Genomic DNA, 25,464 nt, shown 5'->3' on the forward strand with positions numbered 1-25,464 from the left:
TTTATGTTTCTCCCAGCATATGTTCTGCCATAGAAAATAAATACACAATGAAGCTGGGGATGGGATTGGCAGTCCTATCGGCAATTTTAAGCTCCCCAGGCAGACCTCCTTCCCTCCCTCCCTCCCTCTCTCACATACACACACATTCATTCATTCATTCATTCATTCATTCATTCATTCATTCCTTATTCATCCATCCTCCCTGGTTATATTAACTTGGACTGCAGGAAAGAAAACCTAATTTCTACACAACTAGCTTTCAAATGACCACACAACCCCCCTCTGTCACCTAAGCTAGAACACGTTGGGAGGGCTCCTTTGAAAATATGATTCTTGTTGTCTTCCAGGAACCACAAAGACACATGGTTAAGAATAGGAGCCCCCTCAATCTTCTGCTAGCTAGCCCCTCAAATGGATGATAGACAGGGACTAACAGTTCACCTCCTTTCTTTCTATCTGTTACCTCCATTCCCGGTCTACTATCCTTCTAATCAGGTAACTCAGTACCAGGCTTTGAGAGATACAGGCAGTCCTTATGACCACAATTGGGACCAGAATTTCTGTTGTTAAGTGAGGTGGCTGTTAAGGGAGCTGTGCCCAATTTTACAACCATTTTTGCCACAACTATTAAACAAATCACTGAAGTTGTTAGGTGAATCATCTGATCGTTAAGCAAATCCGACTTTATGGTTCTCAGAAGCTGGCTGGGGAGGCCGTAAACGGCGATCACATGTCCCTGGGATGCTGCAAATGTCTTAAATACCCGAACAACTGCTAAATGCCCAAATTTTGATCACATGACCATGGGGCTGCTGCAATAGTCGTAAGCATGAGGACCAGTTGTAAGTCACCTTTTAAGTGCTGTTGTAACTTCGAATAGTCCCTAAATAAATGGTTGTAAGTTGAGAACTACCAGTATTCTTCAGGAAGAGCAATTTTCCACTTGCAGGTGATGTAAGGGGAATCTACCAACTGCTTCCCTTAATTTTTCCCACATTAAATGAGAGGTCATCATCAGACAACCATTTTACCTAATACCCAAGAACCAATATAACCAAGAGTGAATACAGAATAAAATTCCCAATATTGTACATCCATCAGCACATCTGATGAAGAAAATGAAACAAAATCCAAATCTGAAAGCAAATATTGATTGAGAAAGCCATTCCAAAATATTCTCACGTAAAAGAGTTTACTGATAATCTTGATCACTTTTGCTCTTTTATCTAGAACATTCTCATCCCCTATAAAGCAAATCTGATTCCAATATTTTTAATATAACTCTCCCCCCACCTGTAACTGAATATCTTTTTTAAAGCTTCATATTCAATCTTATTGCTTTTCATTTTGAAACTACATATTCTGATGCAACTGCTGCTTTTCTCTATTTGTTACTCTAGTATTGCAGCATGGCTGGCCCCTGTGTTCACATGACTAAGGGGGAAAAACATCCTTTTCCCAATGCTTAGCCACACTGATGTAGCATAACTGAAAATATTCAGGCCTCATGAATCTGAGATAAAATGATTTTTAGGTGCCTGAAGTTCCTCTGCAGCTAAGCTCTGCTCAATGAGTTTCAGACAATTAACCTAAATCAAGAGTTGTAGTATGCTTCATGTGTATGACATCTTGTTGGACATTATTTCTTTTTCTAGTGAATAAATATGGTTGGTTACACAGTTAGCCAGATGTTTAGACTGGATTTGACATTTTGGGCACTTTTAGTCCTTCCCAAGGGATAGGGAGGGGTTAGGCAGATGCTGTTGTTTGATATTATTTATTTATTAGTAATTATTTAATATAATAGAATTAAAATTACAAGGTTAATAATTTAATTAATTATAGATATTATTAAATGTTAATTTGTTAATTACACAATGCCATAGTGTTCGGATCTACATATATACCATGCCAATACATTATAACATCTTAGGTTCTTGGGAAGAATTTGATGTGAATGAGAGTTAACACCAGCTAAAGAACTGGTAGCTGTGGTTTCATGTTGCTGTATATATCATCATCATCATCTCCCTACATCTCCCTATCTAGGTCTATAGGCAGATAAAAATGCCAACTTCAGTTTAAACATCTGGCTGACTTTGCAGTAAACCATAATATATTAAATTTGTATGCCAGCTGACTCTTAATGACTCTTGGTGGTTCACAATAAATCGAGAAATTACAATAAAACATTTAAAATGAAGAAAAATATAGCAAGTATGATAAAGTGAGGGTCTCCTCCCTAACCGAAGGCAAATGAAGAGCAAATATCAACATACAGTGAAGAGCAAATATCAACATACTATTAAGCTACTTGTCCTACCCATTTTCACGATCAATTTGGATTTACCTTTGAATTGTCATCTGAGACCGATTTTTTATTTTTCTGATCACTTGTATTCGTCTGTCCATCTCTCTGTGTCTGTTATTTTGTTATTTGTGATCAGATTCAGAAGCAGATTAGTCTCTTATGGAAGACCACATTTTTAAATTCAGCTTTTCTTAAACTGTTATAACCTACAGAGGTGACAAGGCCCATTTCGTAGAACTGCTGAAAGTAAACTATCTTGCTCACGTTTTCCATTTGATCTTTCTTAGTGTAATCATTTATTAAATTTTAGTTTGCCTTTTTTCTGAGAACTCAAGGAACCTATAATTTGGGGGAGGGTCTCTCCTCATTTTATGACCATCACACTTGTGAAGTGGATTTGGCTGAAAGTATGTTTGGCCGAAAATCTATGATCATGTGAGCTTTTTTGTCTCCCGGCCTAGTCCTACTCATAAAAGATTAGAAATGTAGACCTGGAAGGGGTCATTTAATTTTGCAGATATCCAAATCCAAATGCTCAAAAAACAATGTCTTTACTTGAACACATATAGAGAACGGTGTGGAGGGGAATAGACAGACATTTTCTACTCAATATAATTTCAGAACAGAAAAAAAACAAGAGAACAAGATTAAAGATAAGTTGTATATGGTAGGGATGGTTGTATTCCAACATTTAGTTCTATTTTAAGTATGCTCAATGTACTTCTTTATATTTAGTGTCTCTATTTTTTTCCCCTAGGAAAAAAGTTTAACTATTTCACTTCCTCAGCGAATTGAATGCAACGATCACTGTGATCCAGATTCCCTGGGAAAGAATAGCACGGTAATTATTTCTATCCCAAACAAACCATATTGAAAAGCACAAAAACATCACAAATAGTAAAACATTACTTCATTCTATGGACTGTGATTTCTGTAATCTTGGTGGTTTTTTACTAATTCAAGAACAGTTGCAAATCAGTTAAGACAGTTAAAACTGTTTGGTTTTTTTATATATACACTTAGATCATTTCTCCAATAGTGATCTAGGGAGTTTCTAAAATCATCCAGTTGTAACGGTTCAAAAATAATAAGTTATGAAGACAGGCGTTACTTAAATAATGGCTGAATGATACTAAGAAGGCACTGTAAATTATGGAGATAATTGTACAAACATAAAACAATAGTGCTTAAATTGTGTTCTAAGGAAACTTTTTGATTATGATCATGATTTATCACTTGTTGCTTGCATGTACACTGAGAGCTTATGCACTGGAAACAAATTCCTTGTGTGTCCAATCACACTTGGCCAATAGAGAATTTCTATTCTATTCTATTCTATTCTATTCTATTCTATTCTATTTTCTACCTATCCTATCCTATTCTTCGTTATTAAATGTATATGATGCCCCTCTCACTGATAAGGTGATTTCCCTAAAACATGACTTGCCTGATACACACAGCAAAGTATGCAGAGTATGCACCTCATTCTCAAAGAGCCTTCACCAGAAGGTCTGAAGAATCAGGCTAATACTAAATCCTTTGTGGCATACTTGCAGGATTGTCCTTTTAGCTGATGAATGTGAAGGCTGCCTTTATGGGAAGGGACAATGTTTATAGCTGGCAATCGAAAAAGAGAGCCAAAATGGAAGAAGAGATTTCCAACTTTGCATGACAAGAGAAAAATTAGTACATATCTGATCTCATTTCCTTCAATAAGCAACCCCAGTCAGACTTCATCACTTATATTTAGTTGTTGTTAGTTGCGAAGTCGTGTCCGACCCATCACAACCCCATGGACAACGTTCCTCCAGGCCTTCCTGTCCTCTACCATCTTCTGGAGTCCATTTAAGCTCACGCCTCCTGCTTCAGTAACTCCATCCAGCCACCTCATTTTCTGTCTGTCCCCTTCTTCTATTGCCCTCAATCTTTCTTATATTTAGTGGAGGTCTCCAAACTTTGCATCTTTTAAGACTTGTGGATTTCAGCTCCCAGAATCCCTTAGTCAGCTTGGCCTATTCTAAAAGATGTTTTAAAAGCAGCCTTGAGTCTGGCATTTTAAAAGTGGACAGGGGGTGGGGTAGAGGAGGGAGATGATCACACACCTGTGCTGCTTTTGTCCTGTCTCTTTTAAGTCCCCTCCTCACCTCAGCAAGGCAAGGTTGCCTATAAAAGCTGAGTAGGGGGAGGGGGAAGGGGAGATAAGAGAGAGGGGTGTGGGGCAGGCTGAAGCAACTTGAAAGGGATGTTTTTCTCTAGCAGTACTCACAAGGAGTACTAGTAGGAGTAGCAGCTGTGGAGAAGAGTGTTTAATGTTTAATAGTATGCAAGGGCTTGCGTGTGTTGTCTAGGGACCTGTGTTGTCGGCTCTTTTGTGTCTTGAGCCCACCAAATTGGGGACAGTTAAAAGTACCTATGACACAGAGTTCCCCAACCACATTAAGGAGGGCCATCCAAGCAAGCCTTTAGCTTTGAATAAGTTCCCTCTATTGAGGGATCTCCAAATCTGGTTGATGGATCAAATTAAAATGACCACTAGCTTTTGTTCTGTCTTAGCCGTGTCTGAAGAAGATTCATCGGGCCCTTCACCGTTATCAGGAACTTCTGACACAATATTCAAAATCAGATACTACTACTGGGCTGCGAACTGCTGTGACTAATTTGTTGCATTTCCTTCCAAAGGTAAAGTATGTTTATGAGGCAAAAGGAACAGATTACAGGGACACTGCAACAATGCAAGTGGCAAGGACTGGTTGTCACTTTTTTCAGTTGAAGACTACTGGTCAAGGAGGCACTAACAATGTTAGGAAAGGCCCTATTTTTACAAAGAGGAAAATTATTTCCCTTACCCTTACAGTTCTCGTAGCCACTTTCATAGGGTAAACACAAGATTTGCACAATTCCCGAAGAGGACCTACAGCTCCAAATGTCTCCCTTTGGCCCTGTTCAGTCACCAGTTCAGATTGTGCCAAAATATTTTCTCTAACTTGAGCATCCAAACCCCATCGCCGGGATGAGCATTCACAAGGACTGACACCTTGAGAACTGGGTAAAATGCGGATCTGACTTATGTCCTTTTCTAACTACAGGATGAAAGCAAAAGTCGAGCGGAAGAAATACAAGCATGGGAGGAATCGCATGTGGTGGATGTCATCTTACAGCGCCTACAGTTGTTTGCAATTTTGATGGCACGGGTCTTTACCCACTGTGCAGCATTGAATAAGAATGTAAATATCTGAGCTAGAACAATGCCGGGGGGGGGGGGGAGAATATTTCATTACAAACCTTCACATACCTGCACATTATCCAGAAGATACAATTCTTTGCCTGAAAATGCAAAAATTAACGAGACAAGAATAGTTGGGGGAGGGTGACCTGGGAGAAACAAGGTGTGTCATTATGTGCTCTTATTTATTTAATATACTTATTTATATATATATATACATTTATATATGTATTTATGTATGTATTTATTTTTATTTATATGGCTCAATTCCTGTTGAGCACGGCTGTACTAGTGACCAAGAATGTATAGGAAAACTAAGGGCCAACTGTTAATATCAAAAGTGGGGGATCATTCAAGAATCTCTCACTTTCATTTACAATGTAAAATGTATTGTTCATCCTCTTTTGAGGGATTATGAGAACAGTGTTTTGTATGACCGATTACAATAAAAAATCTGTATTTGGGTTGTTGAAATGTATTGAACAATTCCATAAATGGAAAAAGGACACAGAGGTGAGAGACTTCTCCCTCCCCTCTAGTATCCTACAGGGGCAGGGCAGAATGCTGCGTGAACTCATCCAGTGCTGCAATATACAAAATTAAGGTAACTGAGTTGCTTTTGTTGACTTATTTCAGTGGTGGCGAACCTAGGGCACGCGTGCCAGAGGCGGCACTCAGAGCCCTCTCTGTTGGCACGCGTGCCACCGCCTCCAGCAGCAAGTCCATCAAGCCGCCACCGCCGCCCGGAGCAGGAGCCCCACCCACCACAAAGGAGGCGAAGCGGCTGACTAGCAAGCTTGAGTAGAGGTGGTAGAGCAGAGGTCACCAACCATTGTCGATTGGCGGACTGGAAGAAAAGGGAGGGGGAAACATTTTACATGCGTGCATGCGCGCACGGGGCTGCGAGCACGCACGTGCTGCAAATGGGGCGGGGCTAGTGCCTGCGGGATACTCACTAGCCCTGCCCCGTTCTTGCACGGTGCAGCACCTTGTATCTGCACCCCGCAGTGCAGCGGCAGCCGTTTTTGCGCCTTGCAGCACGGTGGCCCATTTTTGCGCCCCCCGGTTTTTGCGTGCCAGAGGCGGCACTCAGAGATGCCTCCCTGCTTTCCCCCGAGGGCACCAAAATGCTGGTGCAGCCCTGGCACTTTGTAATAAATAAGTGGGTTTTGGGTTGCGGTTTGGGCACTCGGTCTCTAAAAGGTTTGCCATCACTGACTTATTTTATACAGTGCTGGGATGATGGGAGCTATGGGGGCATCATTGGTAGAGGGCCTAGAATCCCACTACATTTTCCTGGAACCTTCCCTCTCCCTGGTGATGTCCCAACATTAACACTTCCATTTCAACGTTTTATAGTAAATCAGAATTTGCCAAACTTTGCGAGGATTGTAAAAATTGGACGAAATTATGCTCTGCTGCATAATAGTAAGCCACTGTCAACATCCCTACAATTTATTATTGCAGACCTCTACGTCTGTATCTACAAACAGTGCTTCATGCTGGACAGGACAGAAATATGAAAGCCAGGAGGAATTTGACAATTATCTGAATGTTTTATTAAGGACAGAGATCCCAGAGTTGCAGAAGATAGTAAAAATTACACACATGTATTTCAGGAAAGGATTGGTGTGGATGTAGCTTGTATTTGCTCAATTTTACCAAAGTACAGTTTGATCTGGTTGGTCCTTGCCACTTCTCCAAATGAAGGGAAATTCCAGAGCAGCTTGACCGGGCCAGCTTCCCATAAAGGATGCAGACAGAAGCCATATTTTGTAGCATCTCTTTATTTACAAATTTACAGCTAAGAGGCAAGACAAACAGAAATGAAAGCTCAGTATTACGTCATTGATTACTGTCATGGTAATTCTAATTCTAGCAAACAGCAAGTATGATATTTTATTTTTAAAACAAACACACCTGCTAATAAACTAGACGGATGCTGAGCCATTAATTCAAAAGGACCCCAACTTACCCAATTAACTGAATGAGCACATCATTTTTATATTTCTGGGTATCTTTTTTCCACTACTTTTCTAGATTCTAGTAAATTATTTTTTCCTTTTCCCAAACTGGCTTTTTGCAAACCCCTTAAACTCAAAATGAAGAACTCTCTGACTTTTTCTTAACCTGGTCCAACTATAATCAAGAGTCAGTCAACATGTAAGCCTTTTGGAAGTCAGTGAATTTCAGCTTTCATGAGTTCTATAAGGATGTGCGTGTGCATGTGAGGGAAGGAAGGAAGGAATTGTTCAACAATTCTACAGGTTGTCCAATCCTACATCTCTAGTTTTGCCCCAATCCAGGCACAATTAAAGAAAGACCTGTAGTGGCAATTTATGGGATAAACTTTTGTCCAAAGATTTGTGGAGAAGAGCTAAGAGAAACCAGAGTATTTTTTTTCCTATATGAGTCAATGCCCTTGACTGTATATTATAGGCAAGAAAGAATGGGGGGAATAAAGGACATATAGAGAACTGTGTGTGTCTTTGGGAAATAATCTTGGCATTTCTCTCAGAAGCCACTTTGAATATATTTCTGCTGGGTAGTAGAAACACTGCCCAGAGATGGGCAGACATATCAATCTGATGAATAAAAAAAATAAAAAGTAAAAATACAAAACTATGGCTGCCAGCTAAATTCACTTATGTTGTGGGTCTTCTGCTCTTTTTATATTCATTTTACAACTAAAACCTAATTACTCATTGGTTTACACAAAAATATGAAGGGATCAGACCTACAGACCTACACTTCTACCTTAGCATAAAGGTTCATTAAATCCTCAATATCATTTCCAGAAATGCCAGTGCTTGTATTCTCAAGAGGAAGCAGACATTGGAAAACTGGGTCATTCACATGCAGCTGTGGAATCTCATGGAGGTTGAAAGATTCCTGGAGTGGTTGCTGCTCTTCATTTGACTGGAAAAGAAAAGGATCTAAGAGAAAAAAAAAAACAAAAGAAGGGAGAGCAAATCAGCCGAACTAAAATCACAAAGACAAATGAGAGAAATCCAAAAGAAAAGAGGGAAAATGGAAGCAAACAAACAAACAAAAAAATCCTGCAACCATAGTCTCAAAAGGATTACTTCTGGGATAACAATCGCCCAACTTAAGAGGGCCCAGATCCATTACTTACCTTCCTTGGCAATCAGAAGATCCTCCACTTTATACTCAGGATTCTCCAGTTCATCAGCGACCGACTCATTGCTTATAGGGAGTAGTTCCTTTGTATCTGGTGTCTGAGTCTCTCCTGGTTGCCTAGATGGAGGTGAATTAGAGGAGAAAGGAAAAAAGAAGCATTCTACCACCTTCAGTAGCATCCATAATTGGGATGAGAGGACAGCGTCTTCTCTGCCATGGCACCCAAGTTGGGGAATTCTCTTGCTAAAGAAGTTCAGTTGAAACCTCTTAAAACCTTTTTTTAAAGACTGAGGCAATCAGCTCAGATTTTATTTCTCCACTTTTTTAAACCTGTGTTCAGGTGTTTGCCCCCATCAACTGGTTTTCATAAAAAGACTTTGAGACAGCACCTCCCTGAGTGGAAGGCACAAGCAACAATAGCTTGATAGGGGAAACCCTCATTCCATTCCAAAGGCTGTGCAGGACATATAACATCAGGAAGGAGTTCCATAAACAAGAAGAGCTATTTGCTTTCTGAGCTTTCCTTTCCTGATTATTCTTTCCTCTAGTCAAAACTGTCTCAAAAGCCGAGGGATGCTTTAGAACAGTGATGGCGAACCTTTTAGAGACCGAGTGCCCAAACTGCAACCCAAAACCCACTTATGCATCGTCGGGTGCTGGGTGGGTGTGGCCAATTGGGTGGGCGTGGCTGCAGTGGTAACGGTAGACTGGGTGGGCCTAAAAAGTTCAATCAATCAATTCCAACTTTGCAAGATCTTTTTTTTTCCCGTGAGAAGTTGAAATTGACTGATTGATTGAACCTTTTTTTTTTTTGCACGCGGCAGCGGAGGCCTAAAGCGAAAAGGTTTTATAAAACCCAGCCGAAGGCCTAGGACTGGGGCAACGGCACGCGCGCCCACAGAGAGGCTCTGAGTGCCGCCTCTGGCACCCGTGCCATAGGTTCGTCACCACTGGTTTAGAAGGAGGACAAGAAGAAAGAAGGCAACTCTATGAGATGTACTGTCTACTTGCATTACTCTGGATCCAAGTTAAGGCCTTTGTAAAAGACCTTTAATCCAGTGAAAGGAAACAGGGTTCCCTCTTTAGCCCAGCGTCTCACATCTATCAGGAGATACAGAGCCCATGAAAAGTGGGACCGCAGTAAAATGCTGGATTCAGGTGAACCAAAAACAGTTTGGGAGTGATGCATGAGACAATTACAATCAACTGCTTAAAGAAGCAAAGAAAGAAGAAGAAGGTATTGCTCACGTAGAGACTCTGATCAGGCGACGATTCAAGTATCTTCTTTGTTCCATCGTGCTTACTGGAAAGAAAGAACAGGCTATGAAGGAGAGAGAAGCAGCAACACTACCAATATTTTGCAATCCTCGCACCAGATTTAACAGAATTTCCTTCATAGTTTCCTTGACAGAGAGCTGGTTTGTGGTAGTGGTTAAGTCACCAGGCTAGAAACAGGGAGCCTGTAAGTTCAAGTCCCGCCTTAGCTATGAAAGTCAGCTGGGTGGCTTTGGGCCAGTCACTCTCTGCCTCAGCTCAACCCAGCTCATAGACTTGTTGTTGTGGGGAAAACAAGAGGGAGGGAAGTGTGTTGGATATGTTTGCTCCCTTGAGTTTTTTGTAAAAAATAAAAATAAAGGCAGGATACAAACAAACAAACATATTCAATAAATAGTGAAATGCCCAAAGACTGCACAACCATTACCCAATAGAATACTGGAAAGAATTCCTGAAATGCGTATCCTTATGATGGAGATAAATGTTTGCACTATCATTTTATTCAGAATAGCATGAATACTTCAGAAGAACTCTGATGGAAATGCCACGTGAAAAGGTGAATCTTTTGCCTCAATGGTTGAAATTTGCATGACAAAGAAATATTTACTAATTGAAGGTTTGTTTCCCATGCCAAGGCACATCTGAGGCATCATCTGTCTTTGCCTCCTTGAAACTGTAAACCCTCCGGAACAATTTAGGTTGCTCTGTAACGTATCGTCATAATCCATCATCATCATCCATCTGACAAAATGTACTTTAAACCTTCCCTATCCAAACAATTTCGTTTACTAGGTATCAACTCCCAGCAATTCTGGAAATATCAGAATACACATAAACTCATCCATGGGAAAATGCAGCCCAGCTAAGTTGCAGGGCATAAATAAGAGTCCTGGTGGAGAATGCCCAAGGAGAAACTGGCAGCTGCTAATACCTTCCCGCCGTTCTTTGTAATAAGAACAGAAAGCTTCATCCCGTGGTTTGTCAGGATACAGGTAGAGGAGTGGATTCTCTGGGATGACCTCCTTAGCCAGGAGTTGGTAGTCTCGGATGATATCAGGTAGGGAAAGGAACTCCAGCTCTTTCCTGGTGTAGGGCTCAACTGACTGGCACTCGGGAGCACCTGCAAAAATGGTATGGAGAAATTTCTGTACCATCCTGAAATTTGAATCTGGGAGGCCATGCGCTTGATGATAAGAGGGATTCAGAACAGAACAGAGTTGGAAGAAGGGACCTTGAAGGTCTTCTAGTCCAGCCCTCTGTTCAAGCAAGAGATCCTATACCAGACATGTCAAATTCGTGACTGTCACGCGACGTGTATCGGGACTGTTTTGCCATTGCCGTAAATGGGGTGGGTGCGGCTTCCATGTACCATTCCCAACAAATAGCTGTCCAACCTCTTCTTAAAAATCTCCAGTGATGGAGCAGCCACAACTTCTGAAGGCAAGCCGTTCCACTGGTTAATTGTTCTCACCTTCAGGAGGGCTTTGAAGATTCTTTTTGTTTTTGAGGAAACCTGTTAACTGTTTTCTTTTAAGTGAATAGATGGTGGGTCGACTTGATAGATGGACAAAAGATCTCCACCTTACTGACATCTTTTTATGTAGCACAGTATTTTAGTAAACATAGATGAGAAAATAATAACTAGTGGTAGACCTGTTATGCAAGTGGGGTGGGGAATGTATCAGATATTTGAAATATATTTTTCAGCATTCAGTCAGGGTGGACATTTTATGTTGAATGTTAATGTTGATGATATATTTGTTATTTGTTGTACAAACATTATTTATTATTGTTTTTTGTTTAGTTGTTTTGGTTGCTGTTGATGTCTTCTTTTTTCTTTTTATTCTGCACTAGCTGTACCCAGCCACGCGTTGCTGTGGCTCAGTCTGGTAAAAGCGTGTGTTGCTTTTACGTCCAACAGATGGTGCTGTTTTTCAAAAAAAGCATGTTTTTACCTGTCACAGGTGTGGCATCTATATAATATAGGTATATAAAAACACGCGCATATTCGAATGCAACGTTTGTCAAAATTTCAAAGCAATCGGTGAAGAACTTTCGGAGATTTAAGATTTTGAACAAATGAACATTTACATTTTTATTTATATAGATTTTAACTTTGGAGATGAATTTAAAAAAAATAAATTAAAAAGAGACAAATGTCTAATGACAGAAAATTGGCTGCTTCTGAGTGACTTTTTTTTTTTTTAAATTGCCCTCAGTCTTTTACAGAACCCCATCAAGTGGTTCTTAGCGCAATTTGAAAAATCCTGGTCTATTATGCCAAAGCTTAATAAGCTGGGATAAGCTATTTTGTAAGGCAGTGGTTCTCAACCTTGGTTGAGAACCACTGCCTATGGTTCTTAGCGCAATTTGAAAAATCCTGGTCTATTATGCCAAAGCTTAATAAGCTGGGATAAGCTATTTTGTAAGGCAGTGGTTCTCAACCTTTTTAATGCTGCGACCCCAACCGGTCGTAAGTCGAGGACTAAACCGGTCGTAAGTCGAGGACTAAACCGGTCGTAAGTCGAGGACTAAACCGGTCGTAAGTCGAGGACTACCCAACCGATCGTAAGTCGAGGACTTTCCCTGCCCGGGAGCGCCGCGCATGCGTGGTTCCGCCCCCTGTGCCGGCCGAGGCGTAGCTGGCAAGCGGTAGAGACGGAGCAGGCCGACCACCAGCTGGCCCAGCCCAAGGGAGGTAAGGCACCCGCCAAAAAAGGGGAAAAAAATGGTGGACAGCCTTGCTTGGCGACCCCCGTGAAATGGTCGATCGACCGCAAATGGGGTCCCGACCCACAGGTTGAGAACCACTGTTGTAAGGCATCACTGAAGATGATGAAAGGTAAGACAGGAATCCAAAAACTCACCCTCATTGTTAAAGTCTACCCAGGTACAGGTGATGCCACCATTGGCGGTACTCTCACTGAAACGTATTAGGAAGGTGCCCGCTCTTTTCTTCTTCAGCAAACGCTTTTCATGTTTGCGGCTCACAAATCCCATGATGAGACTAGTCAAATTTGGGAATGGGAAAGATATATATCAGGAAAAGCCACTCATTCTCCTTTGCTTTCATCTCTTCCTCGCAGTTTCTTTTCAAACCCTGTTTCCTACCTGCAAAGTCACGATTAGTAAACTGCTGTTCCAGGCAAAAAACCCTAAACACTGTGCTCTTTTCCTGGCTTCTGCAATCTCAGTTAAGGTCAAGGACAGGTTTTTTTTAAAAAATACTTGGCAACTTTAAAGTATGTGGACTTCAACTCCCACAAGTCCCAAGCCAGCATATTGCCTGGGGAATTCTGAGAGATGAAGTCCACATGTCTTAAAAGTTGCTAAGGTTGAAAAACAGTGGTGTTGAAAACCATGGCGAAAAGCTGTATCCCCAGCCTTCCAAGATAAGAGTTATGAAATTCTCTTCCCAAATCCAGGACAGATGCTGCTACTACCCCGATATTTGGGACTGTCTCCCGAACAAGTAATACAGATAGTCCTCAACTTACAACCACAACTGATCCCAAAATGTCTGGTGCTAAGTAAAACAGTTAAGTGAGTTTTGCCCCATTGTACGACCTTTCTTGCCTCAGTTGTTAAGTGAATCACTGCAGTTGTTAAGTTAATAAGACGCTTGTTAAGTGAATCTGGCTTCCCCATTGACTTTGCTTGTCAGAATGTCCCAAAGCTGATCACTTGGCCCTGGGACACTACAACAGTCATAAATATGAGTCACTTGCCAAGCATCTGAATTTTGATCATGTGACCATGGAGACAGTTCTGTGTGTGAAAATTGGCCATAAGTCACTTTTTTCAGTGCCATTGTTAACACTGAATGGTCACTAAACTGTTGCCAATTGAGGACTATCTGTGTATGATTTGGTGTCTCCCCCAAAGGCTAGAAATAATCCAGGTGTCCTAATTTTTTATCACTTTTCCTTTCTCCCCAATCTTTACTTGTCGTTCCAGAGCTGAAGCAGATGCTCTTGAATCAGGAATAGGATTCCATCAACCCAGGTCCAGAAGCTGAAATTATTGTCCTCTGGGGAGCTGGCAGTCGCTTCCTGGAGAGAAAAAAAGAGGACAGATAAGTGAGGAGGCTAGCAGTTGGACAACAAACACTCCAGGAAGCTGTTTCTGGGACAATTGCTCACCTTTGAAAACTTGTCCCATGTGATGGTACTATCTGAGTTCACACCTGGCCCTTTGATGGGAAGAAAAAGTAAGGAGAAAACCATATAACTGCCTTGATAAGGATACGTACCTGAGCAGAACATTATTTCTTACAACAGTGCTATTCTTGTCTCACATTACAAGGAGAATGAAAACTGCTGGGAAGCAGAATTGAAGACCTTGAACACAGTTCTCCAATGAACCAGGCACGACTACTATCAATTCTGAGTCTACATTCCCAGCTCTTGACCATTTATAAATGCCCATTTTGCCTAAACTTCTCTGCTGAAAAGACAGAGACAGAATAAGCCCTGGGCAGGACTTTCAACCCAGACCTGTCCATGTCAGTGAAATCCCTGCTTCATCTCCATATGGATAAAACTTCCCAATTTACCACAGAGTTTTTCTCCCAGCATTTTGAGCTGTTGGTTGTCCAGGCCTCGCTCAGTGGCTGCTGAGAATTGCCAGGACAACACAGTGGAAAGCTGGATCCAGGTGGCAGGTGGTGGTTTGGAGAAAAACAGTTGGTTCTAGGAAGGGGGAAAAAAAAAAGCATTAATTGGGCACTTCATTTTATTTTAAATTGTCCTCTGCGTGCAAAGGGTCCCCAGGGAATACATACGAGGAACAGTTTTAGAGACATAATTCCTTGGGCTGTCCAAAGAAACTGGGATTACCGACTAGCTTTTTGCAACCTTTTCTTATCAGTTTCCACTAGAAAGTTCTCTGACCTCAGCCATATGAGAACTTTCTCTTACATGCCCAGGGGAAGATTAGATTAGGAGGGTTGCTTTAAACTCACACGTTGGAGAGGTTAAATGTTGTGGGATAAGAATAGGTGTTACTTTCCATCCCCAAAGTGATGGTATCCTGCCATATATGTCTGGCACAGTAGCTGGCTGCTAGAGGACAAGTGGACATCAACAAAGAATGTAACTTGCACTCAAGAACATCCTTCTTCTATTAGGCTCCCTACTCTCATTTATAGGATTCTAGAGACAGAGGTCCTGAGGCGAGGTGCTACCAAAGAAAGTTTTCAGACATGGAAGTTAAGCAGAATTTTTTCGTATGATTTCAGTGCTCTTGAATTGAATACAAGAGGGAAGCATGAGAGAAATGATTCCTTCAGAGAACATCTAGAGACTAATGATTCATGCAAGCAGAATGAGAGGCCTTCCCCATCCAAAATAGAGAAAAGTTGGCCCCAATACAAGTGATAAGAAAACAATAATGCCCACTTCTGAGAAACAGCTGTTAAGAAGACAGGTTCTTACCTTAGCATCTGTGCTGAGGATAATAAACCATAAAATGGAAGCCCAAGCGCTGGAGATCTGGTTGGCATTGGAAACAATTACCACAGGCAAGGTCGATGTCTGATGATGAAAAAAGGTTGGAAAAGAAGGAATCAATACAAACACAGCGCAAAGATACTCCAGGGCATTGTACAAAATAAGTACAAAAAACTCATTGCTGTATTAGTAAGTCCATTCAGTGGCAGGAAAGCAAGATGTGCAGACACAATTCCAACCACAATGGATTATAGTCATCCCAGGTTCTTAGGTACGCAGCAGTCCTTTTGGGAAGGGACAGTATAGTGGCAATGCAGAAGATGATAGTTATTTCAAGAGTTAGATATTTTAATTTCTCCTTCATATTAAAAAAGTCTAGAAATTTAGATTCATACAGAAAATAGGTGATAATGTTTGTTTATACAGATAGTCCTTGAGTTATGAATGTAATGGAGCCTGCTCATTCCATTGGTAACTCGAGGATTCGTTGGTGTGAATGGCGTACCTTGAATGCGATCACTCCCTGGTTTCGCCCACACATTTGCTAATCAAATGCGTGGTTCGTTAAGTGCACATGAGGTATCTCAGGGTGGGGAAGGCCATGGGGGGGCCTAGTGATGGAACAGGCCACCTGCTTCAAGACCACCCAAGGTTTCCCCCCCCCCGACCCACTGAGATACCTCATGTTCCTCACAATTGCTTCCCCTCCCCCATCCTACCACGCCGGGTCACTTACCTTGCGAAGATCTAGCAAGCTGTCTCCTCTTCAGCCTCTCCGCCGCACAAGATCACAGCGCCCAAAAGCTTCCACTCTCCACGCAAAACGTTTGCAAGCTAATGGGAGGCTTTGGGTCAGCGAAATTTCTGCCTCAAAGCATCCGGCTAGCTTGCAAAAACTTTGGGCGCTGAGACTAGGAAGCTTCTGGGAGCTGTGATCTCGCAGGACTTCAAGCTTCCAGTCTCCGCACAAAATGTACTTGAGGAAAAGCCTTTGCGGCTGAGAACGGAAAGAGGGAGTAACACGGGCATCAATCCGGGACTCTGTTCTCGCCAGCAAAGACTTTTTGCAAAAATGGCAAAAGGCTTTGCAAATGGAGGGTAGGCTTTGATGTTTCAAGCCTTCCCTCCGTTTGCAAAGCCCTTTGCCACTTCCAGGCCTCTGTTTGCAATGAACAGAGGCCTAAAGTACCATGAGCTCAAGTGAGATGAGTAGCGTGAGATTTCGTGCTACTGTTCTCAAGTGATCTTGCGGTACTTTAGGCCTCCATTCTCTGCAAATGCACCAAAGGCCTGAAGCAGCCAAACAGGCCAAGAAACAAAGGCTCTCTAGATCAGGGGTGTCAAACTGCCAGCCCGTGGGCCGGGCGCGTCACGACAAAACCGTGCTCACCCCATTGCCGGCAATGGGGAAAAAGCTCTGTGACGTTGCGAGTTTGACATGTCTGTTCTAGATCTTCGCAAGGTGAGTATCCACAGTGAGTATCCTAGCGTCTATGAAAACCCGTCCACGGGCGGGGGGGGGGGGAAGAGAAGGGAATAACCAGGGTGAATGTTGCAGTGCCTCTGTGGTCGTTCATAAGGGTGAACAACTGCCACGGTGCTGCAACATTTGTAATTTCGGGGCTTGTTCATAAACACTAGGGGGCGTGTATCGCATAATTTCGAACATTCGCTAAGAAGTGAATGTTCGTAACTCAGGGATTACCTGTACAGCAAGTTTATATAGCTGCCCATCTCATTAAGAAAAACAAGTGTTGAGTCATTTGGTTTTATAACCACTGAGACGAAGGGATGCATCTTATGCCATCACTGATCAGAAACAGATCAGAGGAGAACCTAGTTAACCAGGATCTCCCCCAGTTCAGCCTAAGTCGCCCCCATGCCACACGAAGTAATAATAATAGTACAGCTGCCTTCCCCTCTTATGTTTAATGGAATTAGCAAGATCCTCTTACCTGCAGCTGGCACTTGATACCTTCATAGCAGTAGTCCAGGGTGAAAGTGATAATGTGCAATTCTTCGGTGACAGACAATGATCCCTGTCGCCCAGACCCCAGGAGAAAATAAACAAAGGCTGATCAGAACTGCTTGAGACTACTGTGGGGCTATGCTTTCAGATTTTACTGCAGCACAAGCTTACAAGAATCCCCTTTATAAGAAATACGTTCTGTTTAGCGGGAGACACGCTGTGTTTATACATTCAAATAGGTAAAGAAATCCATACAGGGATTCCTCACTTTATAATGGCAATTAGGAGCACAACTTCCATCGCCAAGCAAAGCGGTCATAAAGTGCAACTACATCGCTTAGCAATGCCAATCCCTGCAATCCTGGTTGATGTCCTGTCACTGAATGCCATGGTCGTTAGGCAAGGCAGTTTCTTGCTGGTTTCCCACCACCAAAGTAAGTGGGGGAGTTGGTAAGAAGTTGCGAGTCCCAGGCCTGCAGGCAGGCAAGTAAAAATGGCTGCTGCCAGTTGGGAGGCACAGTTCAGGGAAGGTATGCGTCAGGTCCCTGATGGAACGCTGCCATTCCAAGGGGAAGGGGGACAGCTAGTTGGGGTTTGAAGAATTTGTTGCTTTTGTTTTGATATATTAGTGTGGGAAACAGGGAGGGGGGCCCATCTGGATGGACTCCTTTCTGGCCGGTTTCAGCCTGCTACCGAGAAGACACTTTGTTATCAACCTTTTGTCTTGGAGTTCTCAAAACACCTTTGGATGCCTGCGGATTGGTTCCTGATGGACTGGGGTATTGGGGTGGGGGTTGAACAATTTGGAATTAGTTTAACATTTTCGTACGGGAACTGGCTTCTCTGCAATCACATTCTCTCAGTAAAAGATCCTTTTGAAATAACGCTTGTTTCAGGAGTCATGCTTTCTTGAGTAGATAGCTGAGGCAGGACCTTACAGTGTTCTAGTGGCTGGTGTAAACACAGAGATGCTGGGGGTGGGGGTGGTTGAGCTTATCCTGGTGACTTGTAACCTTCCCTGCTAATTTCTCCACTCTCTTTCTAGGGAGAAGTCAGGAGAGAAGGCTACAAAGGGCGAACATGTGATCACAGGGTGCTTTAGAACCAATTTTAAGTGTGAATGGATTGTCAAGCACCCAGATCATGATTATGTGATCACGGGGTACTGACTGGTAGTAACCACCATTCTTTCTATACCCTGGTAGCTTGGAAGAGATGCTGACTGAATGGCCATAGATCAAGGACTACCTATATACACAGATTTATACATCACCTACTCCAGAACCTCCACAGTAATAATAAATAAAGCTTCCCACAGCATAACAAACAAAGCTGGGATAGACTTGGTTTATATCTGAATAAGGGACTCCCAGGCCTTAGGATATATTGGGAAGTTGAAAATCAACCTGGAAGAAGGCAATACCACTTCCAAGAAAATTGCACGAACCTATTCATGAAGACACCAGGAGTAGAGCCTTATTTGAAGGAACTTTTACTTTAGTGGAAAATATTATACACAAATGAATGTAAATAAACAGAAGTGCAAGCAATGGGGCCAAAGATCAGTGAAGTACTGGAATTTGCAATTATTCCTCATTTTTAACTTGAGACATGTTTCCCAATCTTTAAGCTTGCTCTACCACCTCGAGAAGCAGATCCTTAACACTTCCTGGGGATAACACAGCCTCTGGGTATTGATTATTAACCCCAAATCTATGGTCAGGTCCACAAGTAAGGTAGGATATCTTTACACGAAACCATCACCTGTTGTCTAACTGAAACCTCACCTCGCTAATCCCTTTGTTGCCTTTTCCTGCACCAGAGATTTTCTGCTCTCTCAGCGACTTGAAAAGAGAAGAGAATTTTTATTAATAAGAGTGAAAAGGAACAGAGATCACATCAAACCAAATCAATATATTGCTGAATCTTCTCCAATCTATTGCCTTCCAAATGCATCACTTCAACAGGTTATCTTTTCCAAGAAATACTTATTATTCTACTCAGTTGTACAAACAAAAGGGCTTATTAGAAACAAACCTAGTTTCTATGATTGTGACCACTTAGAAAATAGTTTTTAAAAAACATTGGACTTCTTGTGCAAGCACAGCACCTCTCTGCTGTTCACTGAAGCAGCCTGATCTTTTTTAGTCTTCCATGTAAGCTTGAAAGAAATATGCAGCTGCTTTAAAATAAATGAATGACGGATGCTGGACATCTTTAATGCAACTTTTGAAGGAATGGGGTTTTTCTTACAGACTTAACATAGAACACCTGGAAAAAGATGTCCTTACTTTAATGAATAGCAGGAAGCTGATGTGCTTGCGTGAGATCAGAAGCATGTCTTTCAAATCATTTTGGGGTTTTTTCACCAATTTCAGCTTCCCCTCAACTTCTTCTCTTGCATGTTGAATGTTCAACTGTTGTCTTAAAGGATTATTTAAATAAAAGGCTGAAGCATAGGAAAAATCACAGCGCCATTCATTTATGCAGATGAAAAAGCAAAAGTTCTCCGGGGTTGTTTTGCATGCTCCTGACTCACAACAATTTTATCAGAGCATCGTTATTTTAACATCTTTTTAGAAGAAGGACTGTAGATTAATTGGGGCTTTGATGTGCAATGCCACTTTGCTGGCACAGTAACAGATATTGGAACAGCATACTTCCTGAAATAGTTAAAACACTAGATTTTTAATGACTAGATAAACAACAGGTCAAAAATTTATCCACCTGAACTCCCTATTGCATTTTGTGTGTTCGGCAAGAGTGCAAACAGTGAATGCAAGACAGGTGGTTGCCTTGGGGCTTGGAAATACAGGTGACAAGGGGCTCCCTCTTGCTCAACACTTTTTTTAAAAAAAAACCAAGCAACCTGGATGGGTGAGGGCCTGACAGGACCTAAGCTGGAAAATCAGCACAAGAGGGAGGGAATAGCTACTGTGTTATCATCTCCTCCCAAACTGCAGCTCCCAAGTCAGTCATCCATTCAGTCCCTTTGTTAGGCAAGCAATCTAGTTCAGTGGATCTCAACCTGTGATCCACGGACCCCTGGGGGCCATGATGTCATCACAGAGCGTCTGTAAAGGCTTGCAGAAATGTTATAATTTAAACCTTGACTTAAATCTTGGGAGTCTGTGGCCCTGGTCCGTGGCTACAAAAGATACAGGTAGTCCTCGACTTACAACAGTTTGTTTAGAGACAGTTCAAAGTTACAACGGCACTGAAAACAGTTGACTTAGGATTGTTTTTCAGTGTTACCGTCTTTCCAGCGTCCTCATGATCAAAATTCAGACGCTTGGCAACTGGTTCGTATTTATGGCGGTTGCAGTGTCCCACGGTCACGCGATTCTCCTTTTGCGGCCTTCAGACAAGCGAAGTCAAATGCGGAAGCCAGATTCACTTAACAACCGCGTTACTAACTTATCCACTGCAGTGTTTCACTTAACAATTGAGGCAAGAAAGGTTGTAAAATGGGCCAAAATTCATTTAAGAAATGTCTCACTTAGCAATGGAAATTCTGGGCTCAACTGTGGTTGTAAGTAGAGGACTACCTGTATTTAAAGGGGATCCGCGGTGAAGAAAAGATTGACAACCACCGACCCAGTTGCTTAAGAGTGACCCTCATGGGCCTGAGATCAACTGTAGCTGTGGTTTGGAAGCAGCAGGAGCTCTTTCCTCCTTTGTTCCTGCTCAGCTTGAATTTTTATGGTTTTAGCACCTGAGCTCCCCTGACTGATTCACAGGATGCATAAAAGAAATACAAGTAAACAAAATCTAATTTTCACCACACTTTCGTCTCCCCCAACTAAACTGTAACTATGGAAAAATTAAAATCTGCATGAAGACATGGAAGGGAAAGAATAAAAAGGAGAAACATGGTAATATTTTAGGTACGTGAAATGAAAAAAAAAATGCATCCCAAATGGAGAACCGCTGAATATAGCTTACAAGAAATATAGACAAGATTTCTTATCTTTTGCCAAAATTTAGTAGAGTGGCATGACAAAAAATGTGGTTTCTATGTTGGCAATGGTTAGGTTTCCCCTTTGAGGAGCAATGTTTGCAGTCCCCTTTTCTATCATTTAAATGGATCCTCTTGCTCCAACTATCTTTTCTCCTTCATTCATTCATTCATTCATTCATTCATTCATTCATTCATTCATACATACATACATATAAAGGTTCAAATCATCAGTCAAAATCCATTCTCTGCAAATTCAGTCAAAAAGGTTCAAATCATCAGTCAAACTCCATTCTCTGCAAATTCAGTCAATACATACAATGTACTTAAAATCACAAACGAGTCCTTGCTTTTGATTGTCCATCATCAAGGATTTGGTATTGGATGTTAAAATATTGAACTTCCGGAACCTTCAAAATGAGAGACACAGAGTGAGAAGGCATAAATACAAGGATCAGTCACAACACATGCCATTTCCTGCTGGTCAAAGATAGATATAGTATGTATTTGGATATAGTGTCTTGCTTTAACAGAGAAAATAATAATCTTTTTGAACAGTTGGCAAATTTGGAATTCTGAAAGTAATTTGTGAATGCTTTCCCAAAATGGCTATAATGATCATTCACAAAATAGCTGCCATGGGGAATATACGACTGTCACAAATACTACTTTTCCAGAAGACAAACTGGGGAGGTTCCTTACCATTCCAAGGAACCTTTCTTCCTGTTGTCTGGGCACCCTCCCAAATAAAACACTGAACTCTAGATACCCATCTTTTTATGTTCAAAAAATGCCCACTGAGCCTATGAAGGATCTAGGGACATTCTTGGGCATTAAAACAGCCCCGAAGACTGGCTGTTTCGTCTGTAACAACATCTCATTTAGCAGTGTATAATTTTAAAAATATTCAATAAAGAAATCAGACTGGGAACTTGATGGGAACCTAGACGAGAGCTTATCTACTTCTGCTTTACTCAAATTATATAGGGCAGGCACACTACTGCCTTCTCCAAAAGTCTCCCCCTTCTCTGTATCCACTGCAGTTTTCCAATCTCAGTTGCCATCTTTCTTTTCAATTCTGTTAGGCAGGTGATTTTGGAGATACACCTGAGGGCTGAAGGAAGTTCTTCAAATCTCACATCTACCAATAATCCATTTATCTCTTTCTAAGTAGGTAGCTGAAGGGTCCCCCTATGAACTCCTCTTCCATAAATCAGATAAGTAAAGCTTTACAATCTCCAGATTAAGAATCATGGTCCACTACCCTCCCAGATAGGAAAGGCTCATTATTCCCCATTGCTTTTATTTAGCCATTTCTTACCCAGTCAAATTAGTAGCATCCCTGCAAAAGATAAGAACAAGGAAGATCAATCAATGGGTGAGGTCCCATATCTAGTCCCCTCCCACCACAATGCTACAAGCTCCATTAGTAAGTACGGTAAGATCTATAAAGTCTACAGCATGGGTGTCCAGCCTTTTGGCTTGCATGGGCCGCATTAAGTGAAGAGGAATAGTCTTGGGCCAACGGGTGGAAACTAACCAAAGAGAGAAGCAACCTAGAACTAAGGAGAAACTTCCTGACAGAACAATTAACCAGTGGAACAACCTGCCTCCAGAAGCGGTGAATGCTCCAACACTGGAAGTTTTTAAGAAGAGACTAGACAGCCATTTATCCGAAATGGTATAGGGTTTCCTGCCTGAGCAGGGGGTTGGACTAGATGACCTCCAAGGTCCCTTCCAATTTTATCATTATTATTATTATTATAAATATATAAAGCAGTTATTGTATATAAATCACAAAATAATAACAGTTTACAATCTTGTGGGGCTGCATTATGCAGCCCATGGGCTGCAGGTTGGACACGCCTGGCCTAGAGGGTTTTTTTTTGGTTTTTTAAAAAAATACTTGTTATTAAAGAGTTTTAATAACAACACAAACTGAAATCAGGGGGAAAAAAGAAAAGAATAGAAAAAAAGAAATACAAAGTGTAAAAGAAAAAAGAAGAGAAAAAAAGAAAAATAGAAAAAAGAATATCTAAAAAAGCAACACCCAATCTTCCTTGCAACAAGTACAGGCAAATAAATATCACTAAGGTATTAATTAATTTATTTACTTACTTATTTTATATGCCGCCCGTTTCCCTGAAAAAGGGAACTCTGGGTGGCTTATATTACATACACCTCACTTCTTCCCATAACCTTCCCCCACCCTTGGATCTTTTCACAAATTCAAAAACTGTTGTCATTTCTGTCCCCAAGTATGGCAAAAAGTTCATTTAGGGTTTCTAGAAATGTTAAAAAATATTTCTTACTAGCTGTACCCAGCCACGTGGCTTAGTCTGTACCCAGCCACGTGGCTTAGTCTGCTAAAACCGTGTGTTGCTTTTACGTCCAACAGATGGCGGTTTTTCAAAAAAAGCATGTTTTTACCTGTCACACGTGTGACATCTATATAATATAGGTATATAAAAACACGTGCGTATTCGAATGCAACGTTGTGTCAAAATTTCAAAGCAATCGGTGAAGAACTTTCGGAGATTTAAGATTTTGAACAAAGATTTTGAACAAACGAACATTTACATTTTTATTTATATAGATTTTAACCCTGAACAAACATGTCATTCTTATAAAGGCTAGAGTTTCAGTAGAAGAACTTACCGGTCAATGGCAATCGTCACCTCCACTGAGTTATTTCGATCCAGCAGTTTTACCAGTAGTCTGAATCATGGAAATAGCAACCAATTAAAATCCATGTGATCAAAAAAAAAAAAAAAAAAAAAGGGGGGGGGAGGTATTTATATTTTCAAATTGAATTGTTTTTCTACTAGTCAAAAGTGTTTCTGCAACATCCTGTTTATTAATATTGTCTTGAGGTGTTTTTGCATATTTTTCCTAAATAACCAAATAATATATAACAATCTTATTTCAAGTGAAAAGACTACTTTTTCATGATCTTGGCACTAAAGCTTCATGGAGCAGAGCAAATTAATTCTGTTTTACTGTCTAAATCTGCAATTAGATTGTCTCAATCAAACACTTGTGATCATAAAAGCACTTGAGAACTGGAAACAGTAACTGTTCTTCAAAAAGCTTGTTGCTACTGAGGTTTTTTTTTTAATATTTAAAAAGAGGAAGCTACTATTTCTCAGTTTCCAGTTAAAGCTTCTAATGTTAAATGCAATCCTTATCCATTTCCCACCATGGATATTTGGAAGCTTCAACTGGTTCAAAATCCCGCACACTGGCAGTTATGCATACTACAAAATTTGAACATGTTACATCTTTTGTCCATGAGTTGTAAAGGCTGCCAGTTTGCTTCCGGGCTTAATTCAAGGTGCTGGTAATGATCTACAAAGTCTACATGGCATGGGACTAGCTCAGTGGCCCCCAGCCCTTTGGGCACCAGGGACCGGTTCCATGGGGAAAAAAAATTCCGCAGATTGGCGAGGGCGTGGTTTTGCATGCTGTCTGCATCCCGCGGATGGGGCTTCGCTTGTTTGCGCAGCCCAATTGCTGGCATGCCATGACCTGGTGCTGGTTCATGGACCAGGAGTTGGGGACCCCTGGACTACCTTATTTGAGAGACTATCTATCCCTAGCTACATCTACCTATCCCGTGAGATCCAGCAGGAGAGATATGCTGTGGATAGAGACGTGCAGGCCTGGAAAAAAACTGGAAAAAAACCCCGTTTTTTCCCATTTTTTTCCAAATGGCTTCGGGGAAAAAAAAGGGGGGGTGGGGAAACCACCGGAAAAAAACCCTTATTTTTTTCCCCAATGTTCTTGGTTTTCTTCCAGCCCTTTCCATCCTGTCCACTAAGGAGTTGCCACCTGATGAGGCCTGGGGAAACAGCCTTTTCTGTCATGGGGCCTGCTCCTTAGAACATCCTGCAGGGGGAAACTAGGATAGCCCCGATCCTGCTAGCCTTTCCAAAGACTCTGCAAACATGGTTTTGCCAATGGGCATGAGGACCAGAGAATGTGGCAGAGCTGGTCCAATGTTGCATTAGTGCGATTGCTAGATACAATTATCTTAGCTATAAATTTTAGGAATTTACTATGATGAGAGGTTTTACGTGCTTTTATATTGTTTTTGTTTTTTTTAAAAAAATAGTTATACTATTCTTGTTTAATTTG

The 25,464-nt window shown here is 41.4% G+C and overlaps 1 protein-coding gene across 2 annotated transcripts in view; it reads right to left on the minus strand.

Moving 5' to 3' along the window:
- Positions 1-7,068: 7,068 nt before the first annotated feature.
- The window catches only part of STAT2 (signal transducer and activator of transcription 2), a 30,610-nt gene continuing 12,214 nt past the window's right edge, over positions 7,069-25,464 (minus strand). The window contains exons 10-24 of one of the 2 annotated variants that reach the window (XM_015819859.1): positions 23,986-24,045; positions 22,649-22,669; positions 21,647-21,737; positions 19,157-19,213; positions 17,356-17,439; positions 15,386-15,484; positions 14,506-14,641; positions 14,093-14,142; positions 13,896-14,002; positions 12,818-12,957; positions 10,882-11,070; positions 9,924-9,978; positions 8,671-8,792; positions 8,292-8,470; positions 7,069-7,338 (exon numbers count right to left, since the gene is read on the minus strand). In XM_015819859.1, coding sequence (XP_015675345.1) covers positions 7,333-7,338; positions 8,292-8,470; positions 8,671-8,792; positions 9,924-9,978; positions 10,882-11,070; positions 12,818-12,957; positions 13,896-14,002; positions 14,093-14,142; positions 14,506-14,641; positions 15,386-15,484; positions 17,356-17,439; positions 19,157-19,213; positions 21,647-21,737; positions 22,649-22,669; positions 23,986-24,045 — 1,396 coding nt within the window. In that variant the 3' untranslated portion in view covers positions 7,069-7,332. Of the gene's footprint in view, positions 8,471-8,670; positions 8,793-9,923; positions 9,979-10,881; positions 11,071-12,817; positions 12,958-13,895; positions 14,003-14,092; positions 14,143-14,505; positions 14,642-15,385; positions 15,485-17,355; positions 17,440-19,156; positions 19,214-21,646; positions 21,738-22,648; positions 22,670-23,985; positions 24,046-25,464 lie in introns of both variants that reach the window. The other variant, XM_015819844.1, reaches the window with a different exon arrangement.

This window comes from Protobothrops mucrosquamatus, unplaced genomic scaffold (assembly GCF_001527695.2).
Source record: "Protobothrops mucrosquamatus isolate PMUCROS unplaced genomic scaffold, P.Mucros_1.0 scaffold_151, whole genome shotgun sequence".
Lineage (NCBI taxonomy): Eukaryota > Metazoa > Chordata > Lepidosauria > Squamata > Viperidae > Protobothrops > Protobothrops mucrosquamatus.